The following is a 26,390-nucleotide window of genomic DNA, read 5'->3' on the forward strand; positions in this document are numbered from 1 at the left end:
TCCCACGGCACCTAGCCGGGGGAAACTGAGTCCCGGAGCGTCGAGGCGCGGGAGCCCACGGTGGCGCCGCGAGCGACGACCGGTCCGTTCGGGATGAGGCGCCGCGCCGGCCCCGCGCTGGGTGGCCGGCGGCGGGGCGCACCCGGGGGCGCGGGCCGGGCCGGGAGCGCGCGCCGGGGGGTCCCCGCGTCGGAGCCGCGCGCCGCATCCCGCCCGCCCCGCCCCGCCCCGCCCCGCGGGATCCTTTAAAAGGCGGGGCTTGGCCGCCAGCCCCGCGGCCCGGCCAGACGCCGGTACTGGACTCCGGCGCCAGCCCGCCAGTCGCTGCTCCATCAGCCGCCGCGCCCCGAGCTCCGGCCACGATGAGCGGCAGAGTCGGCGACCTGAGCCCCAAGCAGCAGGAGGCGCTGACCAAGGTGAGCCCCGGCCGCCCCGGGCCCCGCGCGCCGGGCCGTGGCCCTCGGCCCCCGGGCGGCCGCGGCGGGGGCGAGGGCTGGGCCGGAGGAAGGGGTCCGAGCGGCAGGGGACAGCCCCCCGCCGCACCTGGCGGCCGGCGCCCCCCGGGACCCGCCTCTCCCCTGCCGCCGCCAGCCGCGGGGACCCCGGGGAAGTTTGGCCACCCCAGCCCTGGAGGAGCCCTGGGTGGTGCCACCTGGGAAGAAGTGGTTGCTTGGAAGCCCTCGGAGGCAGCCGAGGGCACAAAGGCGGCATTTATTCTCGGAACTGGCAGCCGGGCCCTGGGGGAGGTCGCGGGGCAGGGCCCCAGGTTTCCTCCCATTTCCGGGAGGTTTTCCTCCTGGCCGGGCTGGAGGGAGAAGGTCCAGGACAGACCTCTGGGGTTCCTGAGTCGCACTGGCCGCCTTCTGCCCTTTGCCCCTGGAGGAGATGAGATGGAGGTTGGACCCGCCTGTGTGGAAGGGGGATACCCGCAATTGTGAGGTCTCAGAGTCCCTCGGGTTCCTGGGAGCTGACACCAGCCCCTGTGTGGCCGGGGACTCTGGCGGAGGCTCTGCGGAACCCAGGACGTCGTCAGCCCGGCTTTGCCTACTGGCTCCTGGGCAGAGGACAAGAGCCCCGTTTGCTTTCCCTCTGTGGTACGGGCACCCGGGAAGGTGAGCGATTCTTGGAAACGGAGAGCTGATCGGGACCCAGTTTGCCAGCCCAGAAGGAAGGCAGCAAGTGTCCGTGCCTGGGGCAGAGAAGGGAGTCTGGGGGCAGTGTGGATGCCATCCTGCAGTCCCATGAGATCCCTGCAGCAGGCCGGGCCTCCCCCATGCCCCGAGACCGGATGGGGAGGTTCCAGGTTTTATGAAGGATCTGCAAGTTAGGCAGGCAAGGGATTAGGTGGTGATTAAAGTGGAACCCAGGGGCTGGGAAGGGTCCTTGGGAATAGGAGCCTCGCCCTGGAAGCGTGGTAGGTAGGTGGGTAGGTAGGTAGATAGGTAGGTAGGTAGGTAGGTAGGTAGGTAGGTAACTCCGGGGCTAGGGACGGGTCTGGGGGAGGGTACAGTCTGAATCCTTGACTGACCTAAGCCAGGGGCAGAGGTGGCCAGTCCATGTTGGTTTGTGCTGCCGAAGTCCCCCAGGTCAGTGACAGGGCAAGGGGAGGTGACTGGGGCAGGAGGCATGGGCAGGACACGTGGTCACAGAGTAGTGCATAGCCGGGAGTGGGCGCGGCCATCACTTGGGGTCACTGTCCACCTCCCTTGTTTGGCACGCCCCGTGCTTCCCCATCCCCTCCTCCCCTCTCCCTGCACCGCTTTCCCCCAGCCCAGTTCCAACGAGTCCAGTTTCCCCTCAGAAGTCACCCTCTCTTATCTCTGCCCCCTCCTCCTCCGGCACATGGCTCCCTTTCTGCTACTAAGACCCACCCCCATGCATCGTGGGAGGGCCTCACAGACCCAGTCTGCATCCCAGCCCTGCCTCTGAGAACCTGTTTGACCTTCGGCATGTGGCTTCTCTCTGACTCCAATTCCTCCATCTATAAAATGAGATAGGGGGACCGGAGGGCCTCCTCCCTGCCCGCCCTGTCCTTGCATCCACTGTGCGCTTCCCGGGCTCAGCCAGCATCATCGGCAGTGTTGGCTTGCCTTGAACACGGTCCAGCCCTGCTAGGGGGGTGTGGGGAGCCCAGGACAGAGGGCGGTCGGGGGGATTGAGCACTCATGCAGCTGCTTCTCCCCACAGTTTCGGGAGAACCTCCAGGATGTGCTGCCCTTGTTGCCGAACCCCGACGACTATTACCTGCTGCGCTGGCTGCGAGGTGAGGGAAGGCCGGGGCAAAGGGGGCTGTGCCATGGGAAGTGGGGGCCGAGGGCTTGTGGCAGGTCACACAGGGGCACCCTCTGGGAACCCTGCCCTGGTCGTGGCAGAGTCTGGAGTAATCACTTTTCCGCCCAAAGGCTCTTGGCCGTTCTCAGTGCTCCTTGTGGACAGGCGATGCCATCGAGGCGCAGAGAGGCCAGTCCCAGAGAATGCCCGGGGCCATCAGCAGTGTCCCGTGCCTGCTGATAAAGCTACACTCCTGAGGGCCACGTGGGTCGTTAGAGGCACAGTTAGGTCCAGACCCAGAATCCCGACCCCTGGGAGACGCCTGGCGGAGGGGCTGTCTGCAGCCTCACTCAGGCTGACAGGACTTCCCTCATTTCACCCCCGGCTCCGGAGCCCCCTGGTCCAAGCTCTGCTCCACTTGGCAGTGGCACTGGGGTCAGGGGTGAGCATGTGCCATGTGGGCTGCTGGCTGGGCGGGAGAGAAGCCGGGAGCCGGGCCCATCACTAGATCTGACAGGAAGCTTTGCCAGTGCTGAGGAGCCAAATACGTCCCTACCCGTGTCCTGATTCCCGACACCCTGGCCTTCCTGGCTCCTCCTGCGATTCCAGTCTGGTGCCAGACACTTATTACTGTTTTTTCTTTCTTTCTGGAAACACGTTTTCCCAGACACAGAAATAAGAAAGTCCTTTGGGCTAGATGAGCAGAGATGAAATTGGATTTTTTTGGGTTTTTTGTTTTGCTTTTTGGGTCAGGGGTAACTGACCCCTGCGATGCTCAGGGGTTACTCCTGGCTCTGCACTCAGGAAACACTCCGAGTGGTACTCAGGGGACCATATGGGATGCTGGGAATCGAACCCGGGTCAGCTGTGTGCAAGGCAAACGCCCTACCCGCTGTGCTATCGCTCCAGCCCCAGAGCAAAGATGAAATTGTGATGTAGACTCAGAGCCTGCAAGATTCGGATCCATCAGGCCCGAAGCATGGGTGACCTGGGTGAGGTGACTGGAGGTATTTTCTCTTCCTGTGCAGAAACGGAAGAGAGAGTGCTGGCCCACTTTCAAGGGGCTGCTGGCAAACACCGGGACACTGCCTCCAGGAGGTCCGCATAGGTCCTGTACACACCTCTGGAGGTGCCCCCAAAAGCTTCAGATGGTCACACTCCCCTCCCCTGTGACTGTCACCCACCCAGAAATGGGGGAGTCACTCCAGGGCCAGGAGACATTTTTTTTCTACTTGATTTTAAATTGAATCACCGTGAATGACAAAGATATTTATGATTGAGTTTCAGGTGTAGATTATTCCAACACCATCCTTCCCGAGTGCCCCCTACCCTCCACCACTGTCCTCAGTTTCCCTCCCAGCCCTGAGCCTGCCTCTGTGGCAGGCACTTTTCCCCTCCCCAAGGGGACATATATATTTTGTTTCATTTTGGGTTTGGGTATTGGGATGACACTGGGGCTACTGAGGGCTACTCCCTGCTCAGTACCTGGGACTGGGTAGGGGCAGGGGGTCACTCCAGAGGGTACAGGGAAACCACTGTCTCCCCACCCCTGTGCTGCTGCCTTAAAGGGCCAGCTGCAAGGTGATCCAACAGACCCCAGAGCTGCCATGAGGTGAAGTGTGGTCGCGGAGAACTGTTCAACAGAAAGCAACTCTCTTTTATCAAAGAGGCCATCAAGCCTGGACAGTTCACCAGGTCTAGTGACTGTCACCTGCTCATAGAAATCATCTGCCAGAGGGAAAAATAGGCCCAGAGAGGGAAGGACATTTACTTGCAGACACACAGCCGCTACAAAGCAGAACCAGGGCAGGAAGTTGGGGTTCCCTATTTCCTGGCCAGCAGCCTCACCAGCAGGCCCCTTTGTGCCCGTTATTTGTGCCTCACATTTCCCAGGCAGGAGCTCAGCCTGCTCACATTCCACTATGAATTTCAATGAGGGTTTTGGGTTCTTTTTCTGTTTTTAAAGATGTCTTTCCTCTTCCTCCTGCTGATTCTAAAGGAAACCTTTGCAAGGTGCCAGCTGATTGGCAGACCCTCTGTTTCTCACCTAGGTGTGAGTTAGGGCTGGGCTCCCCCCTGTTACCCCTGTGGACTCACATCTCCTCCACCCCGAGACAGCAGGTCCCCAAAACCCTCTGTGCTTCCCACTGCCTAGGGCTGAGCGCTGGGCACCCCAGCAAGGAGGGGCAGGTGAAGGCAAGATGAAACGAGGAATTGGTGGGGGTGGAGGGCCGAGGGGAAGGTGGAGCTGACCTGAGTCTCCATTTTCCAGGACTAGGAATTGGGGGGGGTGTTTGGACTATACCTGGTGGCGCTTAGGGGTTCTTCCCAATTCTGTGCTTAAGGATCGCCCCAGTGGTGCTCAGGAGCCCCTATGTGGGGCTGAGCCCGGGTCGCCCGCATGCAAGACGAGTGCCTTCTGTGAGGTCCGGTCTCTTCAGCCCAAGCCTGAGTCAGAGCAGCTGCCAGAACGGCTGCCCTGGCGGAGGCTGAGCTGCGCTTCGAGCTGCCCCTCACACAAGCAGCAGATGCCCTGACTCAGTGGACAGGGAGGCCTAGCTCAGTGACCGGCCAGGGGCAAGTGGCGACTGTGGACAGGCCCTTCCTGGAAGACTTGGGAGAGGGGGAAGGCTGACTGGAGATTGGAACTCACTGGCACGCCTGTTGCCAAGGAAGATGGTGGACCCCACTACAGACTGTGCCACCCATGGGAGTGTTCTGGGCGCCCCCGCCCCCACCCCCACCCCCGGCTTCCCTGTCATGAGAGGAGTTGGGTATCCACCGTCCAAGAGTCCCAGCTCATTAGGGGGTTCTGCCAGAGCTGTGCAGTTTCTTGCCAAGCAGAGAGAAGGGGGGCTGGCCAGGGGGCACTTCCCAAGAGCAAGCGAGGGCTTCTCGGATCTGCAGATATGTGATAAGGGCTCGAGCAGTAGTAGAACAGGTAAGGCACTTGCTAACCCCAGTTTGATTCCCGGGACCCCATAGGGTCCCCTGAGCACCACCAGGAGTGATCCTTGAGCACTGGGCACTGCCGGGTGTGGTGAAATCTCTTTTTTTTTTCGCCTTTTGGGTCATACCTGGCGATGCACAGGGGTTACTCCTGTCTCTGCACTCAGGAATTACTCCTGGTGGTGCTCAGCGGACCATATGGGATGATGGTAATTAAACCCGGGTTGGCCGTGTGCAAGGCAAATGCCCTTCCCCGCTGTGCTATTGCTCCAGCCCTGTGGTGAAATCTCTTGATGCATCTCCGTGTCCACCTACTCTCAGTGATAAAGGTACTGGGGAGAAAGGACTCTTGTCTGTCTGGCCCCAGTCCCAGACTGGCACCAGATCCACAGAGGACATAAGGCAGGTCTGTTCATAGGTCAGCATCTGGATCTCAGAAGTTTTGGGGGACTGGGGAGACGGTTTAATGGTTCCACGTGCTAGGCAGGTGGGAGGCCCAGTATCCAATCTTGGTACCCCATGGTCTGCCGAGCACTGCCAGGAGAGAACCCTGAGCATGGAGCCTGGAGTAGACCCCCCCGCCCCTACCTCCAGTGCCACCTGCTATGGCCCCAACCCCTCCCTTCCAAAAACTGTGTGAAGTATGAAATCAAGCTGAACTGTAGGGAGATGAAATGCAAGAGGGATGGCTCCCGAAAGCCGCCTGTCCACATGCGGAGGGCGGAGAGGGGGCTCAGCAGCAGTGCAGGTGAAAGGGATTTGGGGGTTTCAGTTGCCCGTAAGCTCCGCCCGAGTTGGTGGGGGGATGGTTGCCAAGGAAGTTCTTAGGCTTCATGGGAGAAGCGTGGACACAGGTGCGGTGCTCCAGACCGCACACGCAGAGCTGGAAAAGGGCCAAAGGGAAGTTGGTCAGATGGGCTTGAACCCAGCGGTGAGGCCCGAGGTGGGGGCGGCATGGGGAAGGACTGGGACGCCTGCCTCCCTCTGGGTGCTGGGACAGGTGGCGTCTCGGGCTACCTTGGAGCAGGTGGTTGTGTGTGGGGATGGGGTGGGGGAGGCAGTGAAGTCTTTGTGGTTAAGCCTGGACAGGACAACTCGGGCGGGCCTTTGCAGGTTCGATCTTGGACTTGGGCCATCATTAACTCTGAAACTCTCCATCCGTGCCCTGGGGCAGGGCGTTCTGTGGCCCCAGAGGGGCTGCCGATGGGCCAGGGCAGGCTGTTCATTCTTCCGGGGTGCCCTGTTGGCTCTAGCCTAGGTGTGGGGTAGCTCTGTTCATCTTTGAACCATGGTTCAGTGCTCCGGGATGTCAGACTCTGATGTGGAGATTAACCCGGTGCCAAAGGGAAGGTTCAGTGATAAGGGGGACCAGGGTTCGCTCTTCCGAAGAAGAGATTGATAAAAAAAAAAAAAAAAAAAAACACTCCCTTAACCTGATTTCACCTTCTCGGGTGAAACTCTTTCACCCCTGAAGTGACAGTGCTGTCCAGACTGGCCTGAACCTTGTCCCCTGCGGTTGCCGTCTCTGGAGCTGGCGCTGTGGGGTTGTACCCAGACGCCCTCAGTGACTAACTTCTGCCTGTGAGGTGGTCTGAGAGGCCACTGGGGTGTGGCTGCAAAGGAGCTCATCCCAGCGTGGATCTAGGGAGCTCTTTCCCTCCCCAGCCTGACCCTGCCTTGGTTTCCCTGTTACAGCAAGAAGCTTTGACCTGCAGAAGTCCGAGGCCATGCTCCGGAAGGTGAGGTCCGCTCGGCACTGAATCCCACCGATGCCTCAGGAAACTTAGGACTTTTGCCCACCCCCTGCCACCGCCCTGGGCTTGGGCTTGTCACATATGAGCCGACCACTGCTGCCTGATCCCTTGGGGACAGAGTGCACAAAGTGTGTTTCCCCAGAAGCATGGATATTTCACAATTCTGGGCGCCCAGGAATGATCCTCTGTTCTGCTGAACACCTTACATGGGGCTGTCCCTTCTGGTGACCCTTGTCACCCTTGGTCTGTCCTTGTCACCTTTTTCTAGAAACTGGTCAAGTGCTCTTCCCCTCCCCTCCCACCACTCCTGGGCCTTGTGTTCTTCAAGCCCTAATTAATTATGTGTTTGCAGCATGTGGAATTTCGGAAACAAAAGGACATTGAAAACGTCATGAGCTGGCAGCCTCCAGAGGTGAGGAGAAAAGTACCCCCGCGTCAGGCTGTTCCACCCCCATCTGTGCCCCGGGAGCCGCCCAAACACCCAGGGGGCCCTAATGGTCCTCTGAATGGGTGTTCATTGACAATCAGGGGAAGGCGGTCGGTCAAGGGAGAGATGGACAAACCCAGAGCCGGGGCCCCGGGTGGAACTCACCTGCCGCCCTTTCCCTGCCAGGTGATCCAGCTGTACATGTCAGGGGGCATGTGTGGCTATGACCTGGAAGGCTGCCCCATCTGGTATGACGTCATTGGGCCTCTGGACACCAAGGGGCTGCTCCTCTCAGCCACCAAACAGGACTTGCTCAAGACCAAGATGCGGGACTGTGAGATGCTCCAGCGTGAGTGTGCCAGCCAGACTCAAAAGGTGAGGACCCGGCAGGTGGCCTTGAGGGTGGGAGTGCGGGCATTAGCTGCAGGGACCCAGGTCTACCCCCCCGCAACTGATGGACCTGACACACTGCAAGGAGCCACCGCAGGCACTCGGCTTGGGCTAGCCCCTGAGCACCAAGGCATGTGTGGCCCCAAATCAAACCAGATAACCACCACCCACCCACCACCACCCTGAAAAAATCCCCAAAAACCCAAAAATAAAGTGAGTGAAGTACAGAGAAGCATGTGAGCGAAGCTGGGGGCAGAAGTATGGCTTCAGAACTGAGGCCCAGACGTTTGGATTTCAGAAACCAGTAAAATAACAGTTTGGGGAATAACACCCAATTCCAGTTTTTCCAAGTAAGGACTGACAGAATATCTACTGGGCTCTTATTGCTATGATTTAGCTCATGTAGGCTGGCATGATCTCAGAATAAAGGCAGGCCTTTAAATCAACTCACTTCAGCTTCATTTAAAAAAAAAAATGGGGCCGGAGTGATAGCACAGTGTGTAGGGCATTTGCTTTGCATGTGGCCGATCCAGGATCAATTTCCAGCATCCTATATGGTCCCCCGAGCACCGCCAGGAGTAATTCCTGAGTGCACGAGCCAGGAGTAACCCCTATGCATTGCCGAGCGTGACCCAAAAAAAAAGAAGAAAAAATGTGCCCAGGATCAGGGAGATTGTTCAGTTGACTGAGTACATGCTCTGTGTGCTGGAAGCCCAGATTCTAGCCCCAGTGAGTGAGAGTGAGCACAGGGCTAGGAGTAGTCCCTGATCACCACCAAGAATGACCCCCAAATCCCTCAATACTGGCACCAGAGAAACATTTGTCATGGGCCACCCCACCCTTGCGGAGTGTTTGGGCACCTGCAGAGTGGAGACCCTGGGACCCTGCTTCTCTGCGGTGTAGTCAGAGAGAAGGACAGCTGAGTCCTTGCCTGAGAGCAGGTTGGCCCAGCCTCCAGGGTCCTTCTGGCCTCCTCAGCAGTTGTAAAGATGCAGCCAGCTGGGGCCCAGAGATAGTACCGTGGGTTGGGTACTTGTCTTGCCCGCAGCTGACCCAGGTTCGATCCCCGGAATCCCATATGGTCCCCCAGAACACCACCAGGAGTAATCCCTGAGTGCAGAGCCAGGAGTAACCCCTGGGCACTGCTGGGTGTGACCCTAAAACAAACAAAACAAAAAAAGAAAAAGAAAGAGGCAGCCAAACAGTAGAATGGGTTTGGAACATTCCACACCCATACACACACACACACACACACACACACAGGAATACAGCGAAGAAGCATGAGATGAGGATGTGACCCAAGGGTTCAGGCTGTTCAGGCTCGGCTGGGAGTATCTGGGCCCGGGAGATGACAGGCAGCGAGTGAGCCTGACCCGAACAGGAGGCTTTCAGGTCAGAGCGCTGGAACAAAGAAGCTCAGACGTCAGCTCCATCCACCTGCCCAGTCCTTTACTGGGTGAGAACCCAGAGGCCTGGGCAGGAAGCGTGGCTTTCCTGGGCCCCAATTCTGGCCTGGGCTGGCGATCTCAATGTGGGAAGCCCGAGGTATGGCCCTACTCCGGGTCATGTTGTTAGAGGCCTGGCACCGGGGGCATTTGCTGGTAACTGGGGTGGGCTTCTGTGGTGGGGAGCCTCGTGTGACTCGCTGTTCCTCTGTTCCCTGCAGCTGGGGAAGAAGGTGGAGACCATCACCTTGATTTATGACTGTGAGGGGCTGGGCCTGAAGCACCTCTGGAAGCCGGCTGTGGAGGCCTACGGAGAGGTCAGAGGCAGGCTGGGGAGCTGGGGGAGGTGGCGGGGAGTGGGCCCCCTGGGCTAGGATGCCCGTGGGATGGGAGAGGTGACAGGGGCAGCATCTAGCCTGGAGGAAGTAGGGTCTTTCCCCCCGACACAGAGGGCTGAGCCCACGGGACTCAGTGCTTTTGTTTCCACAGTTTCTCTGCATGTTTGAGGAAAATTATCCTGAAACACTGAAGCATCTTTTTGTTATTAAAGGTAAGATGGGAACTACCTGTGATGAAACCCAAGGGAACAGAGGGGCCACCACTGTCACGGGCAGATTCAGGAGAGTCAACAGAGGAAGCTGAAGGGGGCTCGAAGGACTTGGTCAGGAGACCGGTCCTTCACACACACACACAGACCCTGTGCAAGTCACAAAGCCGGGGGTGTCCTGTAGTCCCGGCCACCCGGACTCCTGCCTGGGGCTGCCCTTGTGGGCTCCGGGGCACTGGGGCACGTGTGGCCTGACAGGGGGCTGTGGAGGACACTGTTAGGGACAGCGTGCCCCTTGCTCTCAGCCTCACATTGCCTACTCTCTGTTCCAGCCCCCAAACTGTTCCCTGTGGCCTACAACCTCGTCAAACCCTTCCTGAGCGAGGACACCCGCAAGAAGATCATGGTCCTGGGGGGTGAGTCGCCAGCTCTCTTCTCCACTCCTCCCCGGCTCTGTAGCCCCAACGGGTCAAAGGGTGTAGTGGGTGTGGTCAGGCTCCCCCTGCTGGTGTGGTGGCAGCAGAACCCATGAGCTGGACCCTACTTGGGGGGGTCTGCCTGTTCTGGTTTCAGAACTCCTTCTGGAACATTCTAGAAGAAAGTGCTGGGCCCTGGGCCTGGAGAAACAGTGCAGGGGTTAAGCTGCTTGTCTTGCATGCCTGTCAACCCTGGTTTGGTCCCAGTGCTCCATATGTTCCCCCAAATACCATCAGGAAGGACCCCTGAACACACAACCAGGAGTAAGTCCTGAGGACCACTGGGTGTTCTGGTTCCAACCAAAAAAAAAAAAAAAAAACAAACCCCAAAACAAGAAAGTGCTGGGCTTAGTTTTGTTTAAAGATGAATGAGATTCCCTAACGGAACTGATGGTGTCCAGGTAGAGAAAAGCTGATGGTGTCCAGGTAGAGAAAAGCTGTCAAGAAACGGGTGGAGTACAATAGTTAGGGTGCTTGTCTCTGTGTGCTGTCAATCTGGGTTCGATCCCCAGGATACCATATGGTTCCCCCTAGCACTGCCAGGGGTGATCCCTGAGCATAGCCAGTAGTAACCCCTGAGCATCATCAGGTGTGGCCCCCAAAAACCAAAACCAAACAAAAAAGCTAAGATATAAACCAGAAAAGGCACCGGAAGTGGTAGAGAGAGAGGCCTGGTGGTGGCTGGAGCAGAGGGTGCATTTGATTAGCACCTGTTCTAGACCGGGCCCCGGCCTCAGCGCCAGGTTGAAGGTGAGGAGGGCTGAATCCCCTGAGGAGCTCTGGTCTGGCGCCCATGTATGTCCTGGCTGTGGGCAATGCAGAGGCGGGACTGGCTCAGAAAAGGGTGCCCTGCCCGTGACCTAGGGAGGAGGTCCTGTGTCCCTCAGTCGAGCACTTGGGCATGATTAGGTGGCAGCCAGGTGAAGCAAGGCGGGAGCAGAATGGCCCCGAGCAGAATCCTCACACGCCAGGGCACAGACACTGGGTCAGAGTGTGAGGTGGGGGCGGAGCCAGGTCCCACGGAATGCGGGGGCACCCGGCTGAGAAGCGGGGACGGGACCGTACAGGCCACTACTGGCAAGACTGTGATGACCAGGTGCCCGCTGGACATCAGGACCATAGTTCACGCAGGAGGTGCCGTAGGCAGACGAGCTGGCACAGACACAGTCGGGCTAACAGGAGAGCAACTTCTTAGGAATAGCTCCAGCGATTAGATATTGGGAGTAAGGGAGAAAGGACAATCCGGAATGACTCCCAAGGTCCAGCCTGGGGGACTCAGTAGATGGAGGATGTTTTAGGCCAACTGGAGAATAAACTTGAAGTGGAGCTTCAGGAATGATGGGTTTTGTTTGTTTGTTTTTTCTTTTTGGGTCACACCCGGAGATGCACAGGGGTTACTCCTGGTTCATGTACTCAGGAATTACTCCTGGCGGTGCTCGGGGGACCCTATGGGATGCTGGGAATCGAACCTGGGTTGGCCACATGCAAAGCAAATGCCCTACCCACTGTGCTATCACTCCAGCCCCTGGTTTTGTATCTTTAGTGTTAGGCTACCTCTGGTGGGTGCTAGGGGCTACTCCAGGCTCCGTGTTTGGGGCATGGGACAGGGTTGCTACCCGTGGTACTCAGGAACCACTGAAGTTCCTTAACCCTTGTCCTCTCTCCGGTCCGAGCCTGTGGGACTCACTATCGTTGGGGAAACTTGAGTCTGGTGCTTAGCAGAACACTCCAGTCTGGAGATTTGGGAATTACCGAACGATCAATGAGGCTGGCAGAAGCTGACAAAGGCTGGGTATGCCGGGAAGGAGGGAGAACACAAGGGCAAGAAGGTAAAGACACGGAGGGCCAGAGGGAATCAAGTCAGCCCAGGACGGGCCCAAGTGGAGTTTGCTGGAACATTAAGTAGAATGGCAGGAGGAAAAGGCTAGAGAGCTTTATTGGTTTTTTTTTTGGGTCACACCGGGCGATGCACAGGGTACTCCTGGCTCTACACTCAGGAATTACTCCTGGCAGTGCTGGGGGACCATATGGGATGCTGGAAATCGAACCCGGGTTCACTGTGTGCAAGGCAAACGCCCTACCCGCTGTGCTATCACTCCAGCCCCGAGAGCTTTATTGGAACAGACTCCTGGAGGGCTTGTGGCTGACCTTGAAGAGAACTCGTGTTCCACATAAAGGCGCTACCTGAAAGTGGAGGTTCTGGACCGGAGTGAAAGGACAGGGGTTCAGGTGCTGCCAACTTTGGTTTGATCCCCAGTACAGCATATGGTCCAAGCACTGCCAGGAGTGATCCCTGAACACAAAGCCAGGCATAAGTCGTGAGCACTGAGCACTGTCCCTGCCAAGTGGGACCCTCCCAAAAAACCACCACCACCCCCACAAAACAAGTGGAAGCTTCTCCACTGCATTTGGGCAGGACCCTGAGGGTGAGGGGAAGCCCTGGGGTCTGTTGCTCGTTGCCTCAGTTTCTCTCTGTGTGTGATGGGAAGAATGCTCCTGGCCTTACCCAAACTCTCCAGCTGAGCTGGGAAACGAAACCCAAAATCTGGGCAAGGCTGTGGGGAGTTTGGGCGCTGTGGCTCCCCGGGAAGCTGGTTTCCTGGCAGCAGCGTGGAGGAGGCTCAATCTGTTCTCCCACCCACACCTGAAACTCTTTCAAGCGGCCCTGCCTCAGGCTGAGAAGGTTACAGGCTTCTCACAAGAGGGAAGACATTCCTGCTGGTCTGGTCACGGCACAGATGAAATCGCCATGAGGACAGATTTGGAACTCCCGAGGGGCGTGGGCTCAGGATAGCCCCCAGCAAGGCCCGGCGCATGGGGCGGCTCCCCACCCCCAGATTCTAGAGTCAGCATGGAAAGGCTGCCAGGACCTCAATATTGTACTTGGCGGGGACCGGGGTTGGCGTCTGCAATGAAGTGGTTCTCAGCAGGGGTCGTGCGGGAGCCTACCTCTCCTGCTGTTGCAGGGGAAAAGGGCGTCCCGACTGGGGACCCTGGGCTGGATGTGGCCCTGAGCACCAGGCCCACGCTGGCCACCACCACTGGGCATGGCCTGGCTCTCTGGGAAAAAAAAAAGCCAAATCACTGGCAGCTGGAGAGCCTGAAACTGAAGTGAAACTGCGGCTGGGGTCAACCCACTTGGGAGTCACTGAGTGATACAGTCGCTCCCGGGGTGGGGGGCCCAAAGCTGGGTCCAGAGGCACACTCGTGCCTTGGTAGAGTTCAGTCGACTGGGACCAGATTGTCTGGACTTAGAGCCTTTCACCGGCTGCCGTGATGTCCTCTGGCCCGGTGTCCTCCCGCCCTTCCTTCCTAAGGTCGGCCTCACCTTCCTAGTGTGACACTCATTCACACGGGGCACTTTATAGTTTGTTTGGTTTCGGTTTGGGGGCCACACCCAGTGGGGTTCAGGGGTTACTCCTGGCTCTGCATTCAGGGATCACTGCTGGTAGAACTTGGGGGACCAAACAGGATCCAGGAGATGAAACCGGGGTTGGCCTCATGCAAGAAACTCCCCCTCCCCCACTGTGCCATTGCCCGGGCCCTCAGCGGATAGTTTAAAACACCCTCTCAAGTGCTGAGCTCCCCTCCCTCTGCCTGGCCCCTCCAGGGCTGGAGAAGCACAGCAGGGAAGCAACGGGCTCAGCACTAGAGGCAGCGGGATAGGATTCCGGGTCTCTTGATACCGGGCCCGGGGCCGGGCCATCTCTGGGATGACACCTCTTCCTCCAGAGGTGGGCACACCCCTGGTACGTGCCTGCATGTATGTTCTGCTGCTTTTGTGTCCACTGCTCGGGCCATAATCTTTCTTCCTCCTTCCTTCCCTCTCCCTGCCAGCAAACTGGAAGGAGATTTTGTTGAAACACGTCAGTCCTGACCAGTTACCCGTGGAGTACGGGGGCACCATGACCGACCCTGATGGGAACCCCAAGTGCAAATCCAAGGTAAGGCTGCCAGGGGCTGGTGCCGACCCAGGGGAGCCCAGCTCAAAGGTACCCTGTAGCTCACCCCATGCTCTGTCGGCTTCCAGATCAACTACGGCGGGGACATCCCCAAGAAGTATCATGTGCGCGACCAGGTGAAGCAGCAGTACGAGCACAGCGTGCAGATCTCCCGGGGCTCGTCCCACCAAGTGGAGTACGAGATCCTCTTCCCCGGCTGTGTGCTCAGGTAGGGGCCCGGGCTCTGGGCCTTGCAGCAGGCCAGACTGATGGGGGCTGGGCAGAGGTGTGAGATCCCTGCGGGACGAGCTGCCTGGCAGGGCAGAGGCACACGGAAACATGACTGAGTGGCGGGGCCGGGGGGGTCCTGTTCTCTGTAGGTGGCAGTTTGCATCCGATGGGGCCGACATCGGCTTCGGGATTTTCCTAAAGACCAAGATGGGGGAGCGGCAGCGGGCCGGGGAGATGACGGAGGTGCTGGCCAACCAGAGGTACAACGCCCACCTGGTTCCCGAGGATGGCACCTTCACCTGCAATGATCCTGGCATCTGTGAGTATCCTGGCCGTGCTTTCGCGTCCCTGCCCCACTTCCTGCCCACACCGCCCATCTTTCGCCATAGCGGAAGCTCTGGGCCATTGAGGTGAAGAGGCAGTGCTCTCTCGTGCAGCCTCTCCTTGCGTGGAAGAGGAAACCGAGGCTAGGAGAGGTCAGGGTGAGTCAGTGCCGGGGGATCTCAGTTCAGCACATCTGCCACTTGCTCCAGCCCAGCTGGGTCTGGGACTGACCGGAACCAGACACCGGCGGTGTTGCTTTTCCAGATGGAACAGAGGTGGGTAGGTGTCGGGATCATTGAATGTGCAGTGTGAGGTGGGGAAAAGCCCCACCTGGACTTCTGAGAGCCACTCAGCTCCAGAGTGACCCCCCAGAATGGGGCGATCTAAAACACATGTGAAGAGGAAGTTTACTCAAGAGGATTAAGAATGGCAAATAGGGGTCCAGAGAGATAGTACAGTGGGTAGGGCACTTTCCTTGCACCCGGTGGACTTAGGTTCAATTCCCAGTATCCCATAGGGTGCCCTGTGCACCTTCAGGAGTATTTACCGAGTGCAGAGCCAGGAATAACCCCTGAGCATTGCCAGGTGTGACCCAAAAAAGGAAAAAAGAAAAAAAAATGGCAAATAGGCATCTAAAAGGGAGTGGAGCTGTGTTCTATTTCAAAACAGCCAAATTCCCTTTGATGCAGCCACTCTCCTGGAAATTCATCCTACAGATATTTACACTAATATTGGAAGATATAATGCTCATCCTAAGCCTGGGAAATGCCCATAAACAAAAGTGGCTCTCACCTTGTTAAATAAATTATGATCCATCTATGCAATGGAACAGAATGTGTTTATTACAGACAGTAGCCTGACATGGAAAATATCTTATATACATCAACAAAAAATAAAGCCTGAAACAGCATCCACGGTGTCTGTTCACCGGTTAAGAGCAAAGTGTATACATAGAAAGGAATTCTGGAAAACCTACATTAACTAATTGTGATTATCTCTGGCGCAGCAGGAAACAGAGAGCACTTTCAAATTTGATGCCAGTCCTGCAAATACAGTTTATTTTATAGTGACTGTGTGAAAAAACATGTCAGCACACAAGTAATATCCCCATCAAACCTCCAGTTTCCTTTCAACTGGCGACACAGAAAAATCCGTGAAAGCAAGGGCTTGGCCACCGAGCCAAGTTGGACTTGCTGCTGACCGGTCCCAAGGGGAGCCACAGCCTCCCTGAGTTTCAGTTTCCTGAGGGCTACACCAGGGATCCAATTGTCTACCTCCTGGGACTCACGAGAGATGTGCTGAGGCTGTACAGCAGTTTGCAGTGCACGTAGCGTACCGCCTGCACATCCCCACTTAGCACCGCTCATTTATTATTATTAGGGCGAGGCTGGGAAAAGGACCTCTGGACACGGTGCCGGAGAGTGGAGGAGCCCCGGCTCGCACTTTTTTTAGGGCAATAACCACAGGAGATCTTAATTTAACTAGTTCAGCCTCTGTGGTCCTCCATAGTACCACCCCAACTTCAGAGGGCGCTGTCATCCTCCCCACCCCCATCCCAGGCAACCTTTAGCCTCTGCCACCCGCGCTTCACAGATGCTCAGTGGAATGGCTCCCCAGGGGGGAGGAATATGCTTGTGAGCATCAGCAGGAGCAGCAGTGAGAACAAGGCTTAGCGCAAGACTCTGCGCATATACAGGTTTGCTTCATTTTCTGTCATAGGCAGGGAAACTGAGGGACAGAGAAGGGGCTCTCCGACGAAGTAGCCTGCACAGCACCCACAAAGACAGAAGACATGAGAGCATTTTACAGTCTTGTTTGCTTTGAGGGGCCACACTCAATGGGGCTCAGGGCTTAATCCTGGCTCTGTGCTCAAGAGTCACGCCTGGCAGGGCTCCTGTTACCATATGTAGTGCCAGGAATCGAACTGGGATCAGCGGTGTGTATATCAAGTACCTAAGCCCTATCTTATCTCTTAGGCAAGGAACTTTGGGACCACAGTACCCTAGAGGCGATCAGGTCTGCCTGTGATAATGATGCAGTGGTGGGGCAGGGGGAAGAGGTGGGCGAAGGGGAGAGAGAGATAGGAGGGGGGGGGCGGTCCCAGACTCCAAACCAGGAAAGTAACTCACCTGCAATCAAGGTGAGTAACATGGCCCATCCCCCCGCCCCCCCGTCGTATCCGAATAACAGCCTGAGAAAGGACCATAAAGTTCTGATATAATCAGGCTTAAGTCTTCAAATCCCATATTTATTTTAGATCCCCTTGAATAAAGTTCCGGATGGAGTGGTTATCTGGCCCCGGGGGCCAGAGCGGAAGCCGCTTTTTGTCCATTTCTCTGAATAGAGGCCAGTCTCGGCATCTGTAACCCCTCACCAGGTGCGAGGACAATGAGGGGGGATCAGCTGGTGCGTAGGGCCAGGGCCCAGGTGAGATGGGAGCCCAGAGGGAACCTGGTCTTAGGTTACAGGCTTACCTGGTGGGGAAAGCCCTCAAGGAACTAGGCGACCCCCCTGCCCTGCACAGTGAAACATAATCAGCCAGTGGAGCAACGAAAGCTGTGAGCCAAAGGCAGAAAAAGGACATTCGTCCTCCCCAGGCTGCTGGGGTCCCAGCCCAAGCCAGGAGAACCAAAGTGTGACTTTCTCTTTCTTCACACAACTGCCACTGCGTCAGGGCCACCAGACTGTAGGAAAGAGAAAGCACGCAGAAAGAACCCTCTGGACTTTGCCAACCGTGCAGAGTGATCTAGTTCCTCTTAGTTCCTGCTTCTCAAACAGTGGGGTGCCACCCCATAGGGGGGCAGGTAACTGAAGTAGGGGGCAGTGTGCTAAAAATATCACAGCATTAAATGGCTTCTGAAAGTGCCAATATCAAAAATTAAGTTTTGGATGGACCGGAGAGATAATACAGCAGTAAGGTGCCTGCCTTGGGATTTGATACACAGATGGTCCCCCGAGCACAGAGCCAGGAGTAAGCCCTGAGGACCACCAGGTATTGTCTGCCCCCCAAAAAAGAAATGAAGTGAGAGATGAGGGCTTGAGCAGAACTTATAGGAGGGATTCTTATTTTTGAAAGTTGTGCCGGGGATCAAACACAGGCCCTTCCACATGTAAGGCATGAGTTTTACCACAAGTTTTTGGGTTTTTTTTCCAAGTTTTACCACCTAGAGCAGGTGACTTTTTGTGGGGTCGGGGGGGAGACCACAGCCAGTGGCGCTCAGGAGGTCCATATAGTGGTAGGGTTGGAACCCTGGCATGCAGGGCAAGAGCCTTTACCCCTGGACTCTAGCTTCAGCCCAGAGCCAATCTTAACTGGGGGTTCTATTAATCCCCAGAGTTATAGCTAACTAGGCACCTACTTTCTTCTGTTCTGCTGTCTGCTGTGAAATGCACAGATGAAATGATCCACCTACAGGGTCAGACAGATAGTTGGATGCTTGCTTTAGATGCGGGTGACTTGGGTTTAATCCCTGGCACCCCCTATGGTCCTGAACCTGCCAGGAGTGATCTCTGAGTACAAAGCCAGGAGTGAGCCCTGTGCATCACGAGGTGTGTCCCCCAAAAGAAATAACCCACCTACACATAGACTTTCAAAAAAAATCAATAAAATCTATCTGTAATAGGAAGTTGTTTGCTCCATAAATGAAGGCAGGGGCACCCAACCCCTTTCTCCTCCTTTGGAAAGGCTCCCTTGCCCCTGGCCACCACTACCCAGGGTCCAGAATAGGCGCCAGATCTGAGCGACAGTCCCGTGGGCAGGCATTTGTCTTGCCTGCAGAAGACCTGTGTTCCATCCCTGGCACCCTGTGCAGTCTCCCAAGACCCCCAGGAGTGATTTCTGAGTACGGAGCCTGGAATCAGCATTGAGCACAGCTGGGTGTGGCTGCCCCCCAAACAAAAGCAGATCTGAAATTGTGACCTCGTGTGGTCACCTGAAAAACCAAAAAGCAGATCTGAAATTGTGACCTTCCATCAGATTTCCAAGGGACACTCAGTTCTGCAGAACTGAAGGAGCCCCAGCCTGGTGGCTCTCTGGGGACACTGTAAGCCAGAGCATGGGTAGGTGGCAAAGCGAGCCACACCACCCAGCACTTCCCCGGCAGGCCCCTGAGGGACCCCTTTCCTGACTTTTAGGCTAGACTGTCGTGCAGGGCTGAGCCCTCTTCATTTTGTCCCAGGTGCTCAGTCTCCTTAGTAACTGTCTGTTTTGTGGGTTGCCTGGCAATTTTTTTTAGCTAACTGTAATGATAAAAGGGAGCATTCATCTATTCCAAATCATACCTAGTTGCATGCATGTTTTAAAAACAAAGCTTGCTCAATCTGCCTGCAGTGATGGATGCAAAAACATCATATGCCAAAACCCAAAGAAACAAAAAAGTATTTTGCAACTTTGTATTTTGCAACTTGTATCACTAATGCATGGTTGTAATATGTAATCTTTTTTTTTAAAAAAAAAAAAGCTTGTCATCTTCCAGAGCAGAGGACGTCCTTTCCCAGGACGACAGGTCCTGGGGGAACTCTGCACGGAGGAAAGCGGTAACTAACTCCTTCCACACTGGGAAGGGTGGCTGGTCTGTCTCCCCGCAGTCTAATCTATGCATTCTATCCAGGGCAGGAAAGGAGGGGGTGATTCATTCTTGGGATTAAATATGCAGGTGTTTTTTGTCGCTTTGTTTGTTGGCTGGGAAGTAGAGACGAAAGGAACAGTGCTGCTGCCCTTGTTTTCACATTCTCTTTTGTGTGTGGTTCGGTTTTTCGTTTCCCCTTTTGGTTTTGGGGCTAATAACTGGCATTGCTCAGAGGCTAATCTGGGCACAGTTGCTTAGGGAGTTGCTTCTGGCAGTACTGAGGGTGACAACTGGTGCCAAGGATCAAACCCAGGACTCCAGCATACAAAGCCTGCACTCAGCCTATTGGGCTGTTTACCCCACATCCTTCTCCTGTGAGGGTGTGTGATGGATACAGGCTTCTTATCTACATCAATTCTCTGTTTCATATGTTAATACAGAACAAATAAATACAGAGTTTGAAAGAGAAGGAAAGAAAATTGATTTTGCTTTCAATTATAAGCAGCCTGTCTGTTCCTAGCCCAAGGCTTGAAAGCTTTTGCCACCAAGTGCATGTCCATTTTCTCTCCCTAAAGGAAACCAATGCTATCAGATCTTATCTAGTAACTTATCAAATATTCTCCATCCCTTCACACTGTTTCCAAATATACTACGCTGTCATACAGTGCAGTACGTATCACACACACACACACACACACACACACACACACACACACTCACAGGAATTCTGTTTCTTTCTTCAGTATTGACGGGAGTTTGAGAAAACTGAAATTTTGAGAAAAACTTTAGGGTAAGAATCTGGTTATTATCACCAAAGAGAATTTAGACACTGAGTCAAGCCAATTATTATTATCATTATTTTGCTTTTTGGGTCATACCTGGCGATGCTCAGGGATTACTCCTGGCTCTGCATTGAGTACTCTTGGCAGTGCTCGGGGGACCATGTGGAATGGGGTGCTGGGGATGGAACCCGGGTCAGCTGTGTGGAAGGCAAACGCCTTAGCTGCTGTACTACTGTTCCAGTCTCAAGCCAAAATTTTCTACAAATAAATATTTTTTAATGTTATGAACTATAACTATCCAAAATCTCGCATGGCAGAGCCTGGCAAGCTACCCGTGGCATATTTGATATGCCAAAAATAGTGACAATAATGGGATTCATTCCCCTGACCCTGAACTCGACAGGGATGAATGGAGATGTTACTGACACCCGCTTGAGCAAATTGATAAGCAACGGGACAACAGTGATGCAATGATGAACGATATACAGATTACTCCAGTGCTGGCTTTTCTGGCCTGTGGATGTACTGTGGACAGCTTCCCCAGCCACACAGTAATGAATCTCTTTCTCTTCTCACATCAGAATAGTATTTCATTACACGGATCCCAGGAGAAACTGCTTAAACTGTCTATATTTATTTATTAAAAAAAAATTTTTTTTAAACTGTCTTCTGTTAAACCTTTGAATTTTCCCCAATTGTTTATTACTGCAAACAAGTATGCAATGAGCATCTTTTACATTTATCTTTCTGCAGGGTAAGTTTTTGGCTTGAAGAGTGTAACCATGTTGCATTTTGTCAGAAACTGACCAGGACCAGGCTTCCTGAATCAGAAGCAGTGGGAATCACCTCCTTACAGTGTGACAGCCTCTCCTTACACAGAAGAGGCTGAAGGGGCTCTGTCTCTCAGTGGGAGAGATAAAACAGCAGGGAGGGCAACCCTGGTTCAAGCCCTGGACCCACACGTGGTCCCCTGAGCCCCACCACGAGTGAGCCCTGAGCACTGCCAGATGTGGCCCCCAAAGTAAAAACAAGGGCAAGGCTCAATGCGGGACTGTTATTCTGAGGAATAGTGAAAGAACAGAAATTGATGAGTAATAGCCTAGAGGCACCTAAATCCATTGTTTCCATCATCATCATCACTAATACTTGACTACAAATTCTACTCCCCCCTGAAAGACTCATTCCAGTTTCTTCTTTCTTTTTTTAAATCAATTTATTTGGTTTTGGAGTCATACCTGATAGTGCCCAGGGGCTACTTCTGGTTCCTGGAGTCATGCTTGGACATGCACTGGGGATCAAACCTCAGCTTTTGGCATGCAAACATGTATTTGCTCCCACTGAGCTATCTCTCCAACCCCGCCCCCCCCCACTCCCCACCCCCTCTCCAGTTCAGGTTCTGATTCCTCTAAAAAGTCTTTCATAGGGCCAGTTGGGTAGGCACTTGCCTCGCATGCAGCCAACCCAGGTTCAATTCCCAGCATCCCATATGGTCCCGCAAGCACCACCAGGAATAATTCCTGAGTGCAGACCAGGAGTGACCCCTGAGCATCACCAGGTGTGGCCCCAGAACAAAAACAAACGAGTTTTTCACACTATTTCAATCAAAGGATTTTCCTTTTAAGCTGTTACAGATGTCTTTTTTTCTGACTAGGGACAGGGGGGATATTTAGGCCCTAACGAATGCTACCTGGGGGCTACTCTTGGCAGTGCTCCAGAGAACCCAGGCTGGCTGCTTGGAAGGCAAGCACCTTAACCTTTGTACTGTCTCTCTGGACATTTTCTTTCCTGTGAAGGTCAATCCAGTGGAACTGTTTCAAAGGCGAAGCAGCCACTGCTTATACCACCTCATGCCCATTCATGACCAGCCAACAAACTCAGCTGGCTGTTCATAAGCTCCTGAGCAGAAGCGCCTAACTGTCTGGTTTTCTGTCTCCTTTCAGATGTCCTGCGGTTTGACAACACCTATAGTTTTCTTCATGCCAAGAAAGTCAGTTTTACGGTGGAGGTCCTGCTTCCAGACAAAGCCTCAGAAGAGAGGTTGAACCAGCTGGGGGTAGTCAACCCCAAGTAACACCTCCTCCCACAGCAGGCCTGGCTCCCTCGGTGTCTCCCTGTCCATTTCTATTCCTTGTAGCAGTCATTCTCCCAGCATCTTGAAAGCCCCCCCAAACCAGAAAGACCTCAGGCTGGATCTGGGGACAGTTCATTTCCAAAAGCGGAAGAGAGAAGGTAGCAGGGGGTGGGGCTTCTTGCCTACAATTACGAGGAGTGCCCAGGGACTGGGCATCACGATAGGACCTAGCTATCTTTCCTGTGAGCTGTGCCAATGCCACCTGTCCAGTGACAACTGAGACGGGGAGGGGAAGGGGGGGTGCCTTGGCAGGGTGGAGAAAGGGAGATTAGAAAATGGGGGAACAGACTGAGCCCTAACACTTCAGAGAGCTGCAGGGGAGGAACTTGCTCTCAAACGAGCACGTTGCAAGTCTAGGTCGTAATGGGGAGTAGCAAGGTAGCCTTATGGTGGAGGTCAGCGGTGCTCCAAAACTTTCTTTTAGTGGGGCTGGGATCATAGAGCCGGGGTCCCCTAGGTCTCAGGAGGTGGCCCAAGTTCTTCCAGGCTACTTGGAGATATAGCCTGGCCATCACTTTGAGAACCTCAGTAACTCTTCCTGGGTCATTCCAATGATTGTCAGTGACTCAAGAATTTCTGGGACGGTGAGCTGGAGCCCTCTGTCCCAATCTCCAAGCAAAGCCCAGGGAAATTACCTCCCCAGGCAGAACTCCATGAAGGGTTCCCTCCTGGAGGGAGGCTGAACTTAGTAGCGAGGCTTCCACCCTCCTTTTCAGGGGTGCCAACATCTCACCCCAAAAAACGCACTCTAGGAGGGCTCCAGACAAAATGATAAGACGAATGCACTCAGCGGGGCATTTTCCTTTCCCAGGGAGCCCATCGCAGGGCTTCGTCCGCCAACCGTCCCCCACCCGATCAGAGTCTCTGAGAAGTGGGAGGCAGTAGCTTCCTCACGCCCAAGGGTTGGCTGCACTGCCGGGGTGCAAAGCTCTGCCATCATGTGGCAGAGCCAGGAGCTAAGGGCAGCCCCAGAAACCCTCGCAGGCCGCCAGCCACGACCCTGGGGGAGCCGCTCTGCAGGCAAGCACGGCACACGGAAAGGCGGCCTGACCTGGGCCCTCGCAGAAACTCCTTTCCCGCAGATCCAGGTCCTGATCCAGCCCGGGGGTTTGGGGGAGCTGGTCTCGTGAAAATGTGGGAGCAGGAGTAGGCACTGGGCTGACGCCTATGCGACAGGGCCCGACAGGGTCCGCAGCTGCAGGGGGGCCCGAAGGTCGCACGGACCCCAGCAGGACCCCGCTGGAGGATATCCCAACCTTGGTTACAACGCTCTGTTAGGAAAATTAACCAACGAATAAAGCAACGTTCAGTGCGCAAGGTGTGGAAATCAGTGCATACCGCCTCGCTCCTCGCCGCCCCTCCTTCAGCGCCCCAACTTTCTGCCTGGGAAAACACAGGGCCAGCCAGCGGCAATAAGTTGGGCGCATGCGCGAAAGCCGAACTCCACCCCCCCCTTTCTCTTCTCGCGTTAACTTTCCCGTGGGACGTCAACTTGCCTCCTGATTGGCTCAGCGAGGGCACTACCTCCCGCCATCTTTGCTAAGGGCATTGAGGGTGCTGTTGGCCGCCTTCCACGTCAGGGCAGAGCTTCCGCCGCACTTGCACTTCAAAGCGCTGACCGGTGAGGCCAAAGCTCACCGGGTCGTGCGAGTCCCGCGCCCGAGGTGGGCCCAGAGTTGGAGGGAGGCTCTCGAGTGACGATCACGCGGTGTTAGGGACCGTCCCCTAATTCCTCGCTAGCACTGCCGGCCTTTCAGGGTCTGGAGATCAATTTGCGCTAGCTCAGCTTCCTTCCTGGTGTTTGCTGACAGGTCTGCCCAATGTGACCCTGCAGTGACAGAGACGTCCAGGGCTGAAACGGAGGCTTTCAGGAAGGAAGTCAGGGCTCCTCATTCTCCCATCTCTTTTGGATCATAATGAAAACCAATTCCTTAATGAATGTTCCTGAGGTACTAATAACAGCCCCGTGTTTTTCGTGGGAACTGGGGATCAAGGGCTGACAGCTAACCCTGGCAGGCCCAATTGCACAGTTGGATTTTTTGTTTGTTTGGTTTTTGGTTTTGGGCAACACCCTGCAATGCTCAGGGTTACTCCTGGCTCTGCACTAGGAATCTCTCCTGGCCGGGTTTTGGGGACCATTTTTTTGTGGGTTTGTTTTTTTTTTCCTTTTGGGTCACATCCGGCGATGCACAGGGATTGCTCCTGGCTCTGCACTCAGGAATTACCCCTGACGGTGGGATGCTGGGAATCGAACCCAAGTCGGCCACGTGCAAGGCAAACACCCTACCCACTGTCATTCCAGCCCCTTGGGGGACCATTTGTGATGCTGGGGATCAAACCCTGAGCACAAGGTAAATGCCCTACCCACTGTACTATCATCTCAGCCCTCATAATTGGAATTTGAGCGCAAGGTGTGGGAATCAGTGCATACCGCCTCGCTGCCCCTCCTTCAGCGCCCCAACTTTCTGCCTGGGAAAACACAGGGCCAGACAGCGGCAATAGGTTGGGCGCATGCGCGAAAGCCGAGCCGAACTCCCCCCCCCCCCCACTTTCTCTTCTCGCATGAGCGCAGTCTCGAATGGTGTTGTTTCTGCCTTGTTGATACCTACCTCCACTCCCTCTCATACTCCTCCTCACCCCCACACCCCCAAAAGGATTCACAGAGCTTTAGTGAATTGTACATATAGGTAAACTGAAGTCCAGTATGTGAGTGGTTCTTTCCTCAGTTGGAATCCCCAACTCCCAACTCCCCTGATTCTCTTCTGTTCATTTCTCTGATAACTTGTAACCCAGTCCTGTTTTCCTTCACCTCATTCATTCATTCATTCATTCATTCAACACCCTGCCCACAAGAATCTGAGTGAGACCAGGGGCAGATAGATCAGTTAGACTCCAGTGTTTGCTGGATTACTACCTGCTTGGAAGGGAGTCAAAGCCCATCCACTATCCACCAAGCACTGATTCGAGCACCAAGGGTGCTACCGATCACTCCCCCAGACTCCTTTCCTGATATGGCCTTGGGGATGCTGGGGTTTGGGGCCCCACTACCTTTATACAAACCCTGCTTCACCACTTAGCAGCTGGATGGCCTGGTAAAGTGATTTCCCATTTCCTCAACTATAAATTGAGGGTCCCAGGCTGGTGGGGAAAGCAATCTCTCTGGAGACTAAGGAACATTCCAGAGGACAGTGAGTTCAGAGCATGCATGCTGGGCCAGGGTGCTGCCCGGTTGTGCAGCATGTGCACACAAAGGGAACATGTTTGGGCCTGAGAGTGCAGTGGGCTGGAGTGCGTGCTTTGCCTGTAGGAGGCTGGGGTTAGATTCCTGGCACTCCTTGGTTCCCAAACACTGCCAGGAGTGCAGGTACAATTTCTGAGCACTGACTGGGGAGCTCCCTGAGCACCTCTGTGCTAAAATTTTGATTTATTTATTTTGTTTTGAGGGCCACACCTAGCAGTGCCTGGGGCTTACTCCTGGCTCTGCTTAGGGATTACTCCTGACAGGGCTCAGTGGACCGTATGTGGTGCTGGAGATCGAAGACCCTGGTCAGTTGTGTGCCAGGCAGGCACTCTACCCCCTGTGCTATCTCTCCAACCCCTGTGGCCCCAAATTTTTAATTAAACATCCCCTCACCCTTCAACCCTCCCCCCCAATTCCTGCTCTTTCAAGCCCATGTTCTTCCTTGAACACATCTCTGTCTCTCTGTCTCTGTCTCTCTGTCTCTCTCTCTGTCTCTCTGTCTCTCTGTCTCTCTCTCTCTCTCTCTCTCTCTCTCTCTCTCTCTCTCTCTCTCTCTCTCTCTCAGCTTTTCTCATTCTGGAGAAGCCCCTGGTCACTCTTGAATACATATTCCTGACTTTATTCTCTCCCTTAACATCTTTTTAAGTAAATTTCATTAAATACAAAAGATTTTGCAGGCTGGAGTGATAGCACAGCGGGTAGGGCATTTGCTTAGCACGCAGCTGACCCGGGTTCTATTCCCAGCATCCCATGTGGTCCCACGAGCACCGCCAGGAGGAATTCCTGAGTGCAGAGCCAGGAGTGCATCGCCGGGTGTGACCCAAAAAGCAAAGCAAAAAAAAAAAAAAAAAAAAGATCTTGCTTAATTAAAAAAAAAAAACCAACAAAACATCCCCCCTCCTTACACGCACAA

At 54.9% G+C, this 26,390-nt stretch overlaps 1 protein-coding gene across 1 annotated transcript; it reads left to right on the forward strand.

Annotated features, from left to right (window-relative positions):
• The first annotated feature begins 257 nt into the window (after positions 1 to 257).
• On the forward strand, positions 258 to 23,553 carry SEC14L2 (SEC14 like lipid binding 2). Its single transcript, XM_055147214.1, has 12 exons — positions 258 to 416; positions 2,188 to 2,263; positions 6,916 to 6,959; positions 7,327 to 7,386; positions 7,588 to 7,776; positions 9,458 to 9,553; positions 9,726 to 9,786; positions 10,116 to 10,199; positions 14,097 to 14,203; positions 14,290 to 14,429; positions 14,581 to 14,750; positions 22,046 to 23,553. Exons 1-12 carry the CDS (start codon positions 363 to 365, stop codon positions 22,174 to 22,176), a joined length of 1,212 nt encoding a protein of 403 aa, XP_055003189.1. The 5' UTR covers positions 258 to 362; the 3' UTR covers positions 22,177 to 23,553.
• Positions 23,554 to 26,390: the final 2,837 nt, after the last annotated feature.

Source organism: Sorex araneus, chromosome 9, assembly GCF_027595985.1.
Source record: "Sorex araneus isolate mSorAra2 chromosome 9, mSorAra2.pri, whole genome shotgun sequence".
Classification (NCBI taxonomy): domain Eukaryota; kingdom Metazoa; phylum Chordata; class Mammalia; order Eulipotyphla; family Soricidae; genus Sorex; species Sorex araneus.

What these genes read in the sequence shown, in the direction of transcription:
- SEC14L2 (XM_055147214.1), top strand. Translation starts at nt 363, where the DNA reads ATGAGCGGCAGAGTCGGCGACCTGAGCCCCAAGCAGCAGGAGGCGCTG. An exon ending in CCTGCTGCGCTGGCTGCGAG is followed by an intron (nt 2,264 to 6,915) that starts GTGAGGGAAGGC and finishes TCCCTGTTACAG; the next exon opens with CAAGAAGCTTTGACCTGCAG. An exon ending in GAAGATCATGGTCCTGGGGG is followed by an intron (nt 10,200 to 14,096) that starts GTGAGTCGCCAG and finishes TCTCCCTGCCAG; the next exon opens with CAAACTGGAAGGAGATTTTG.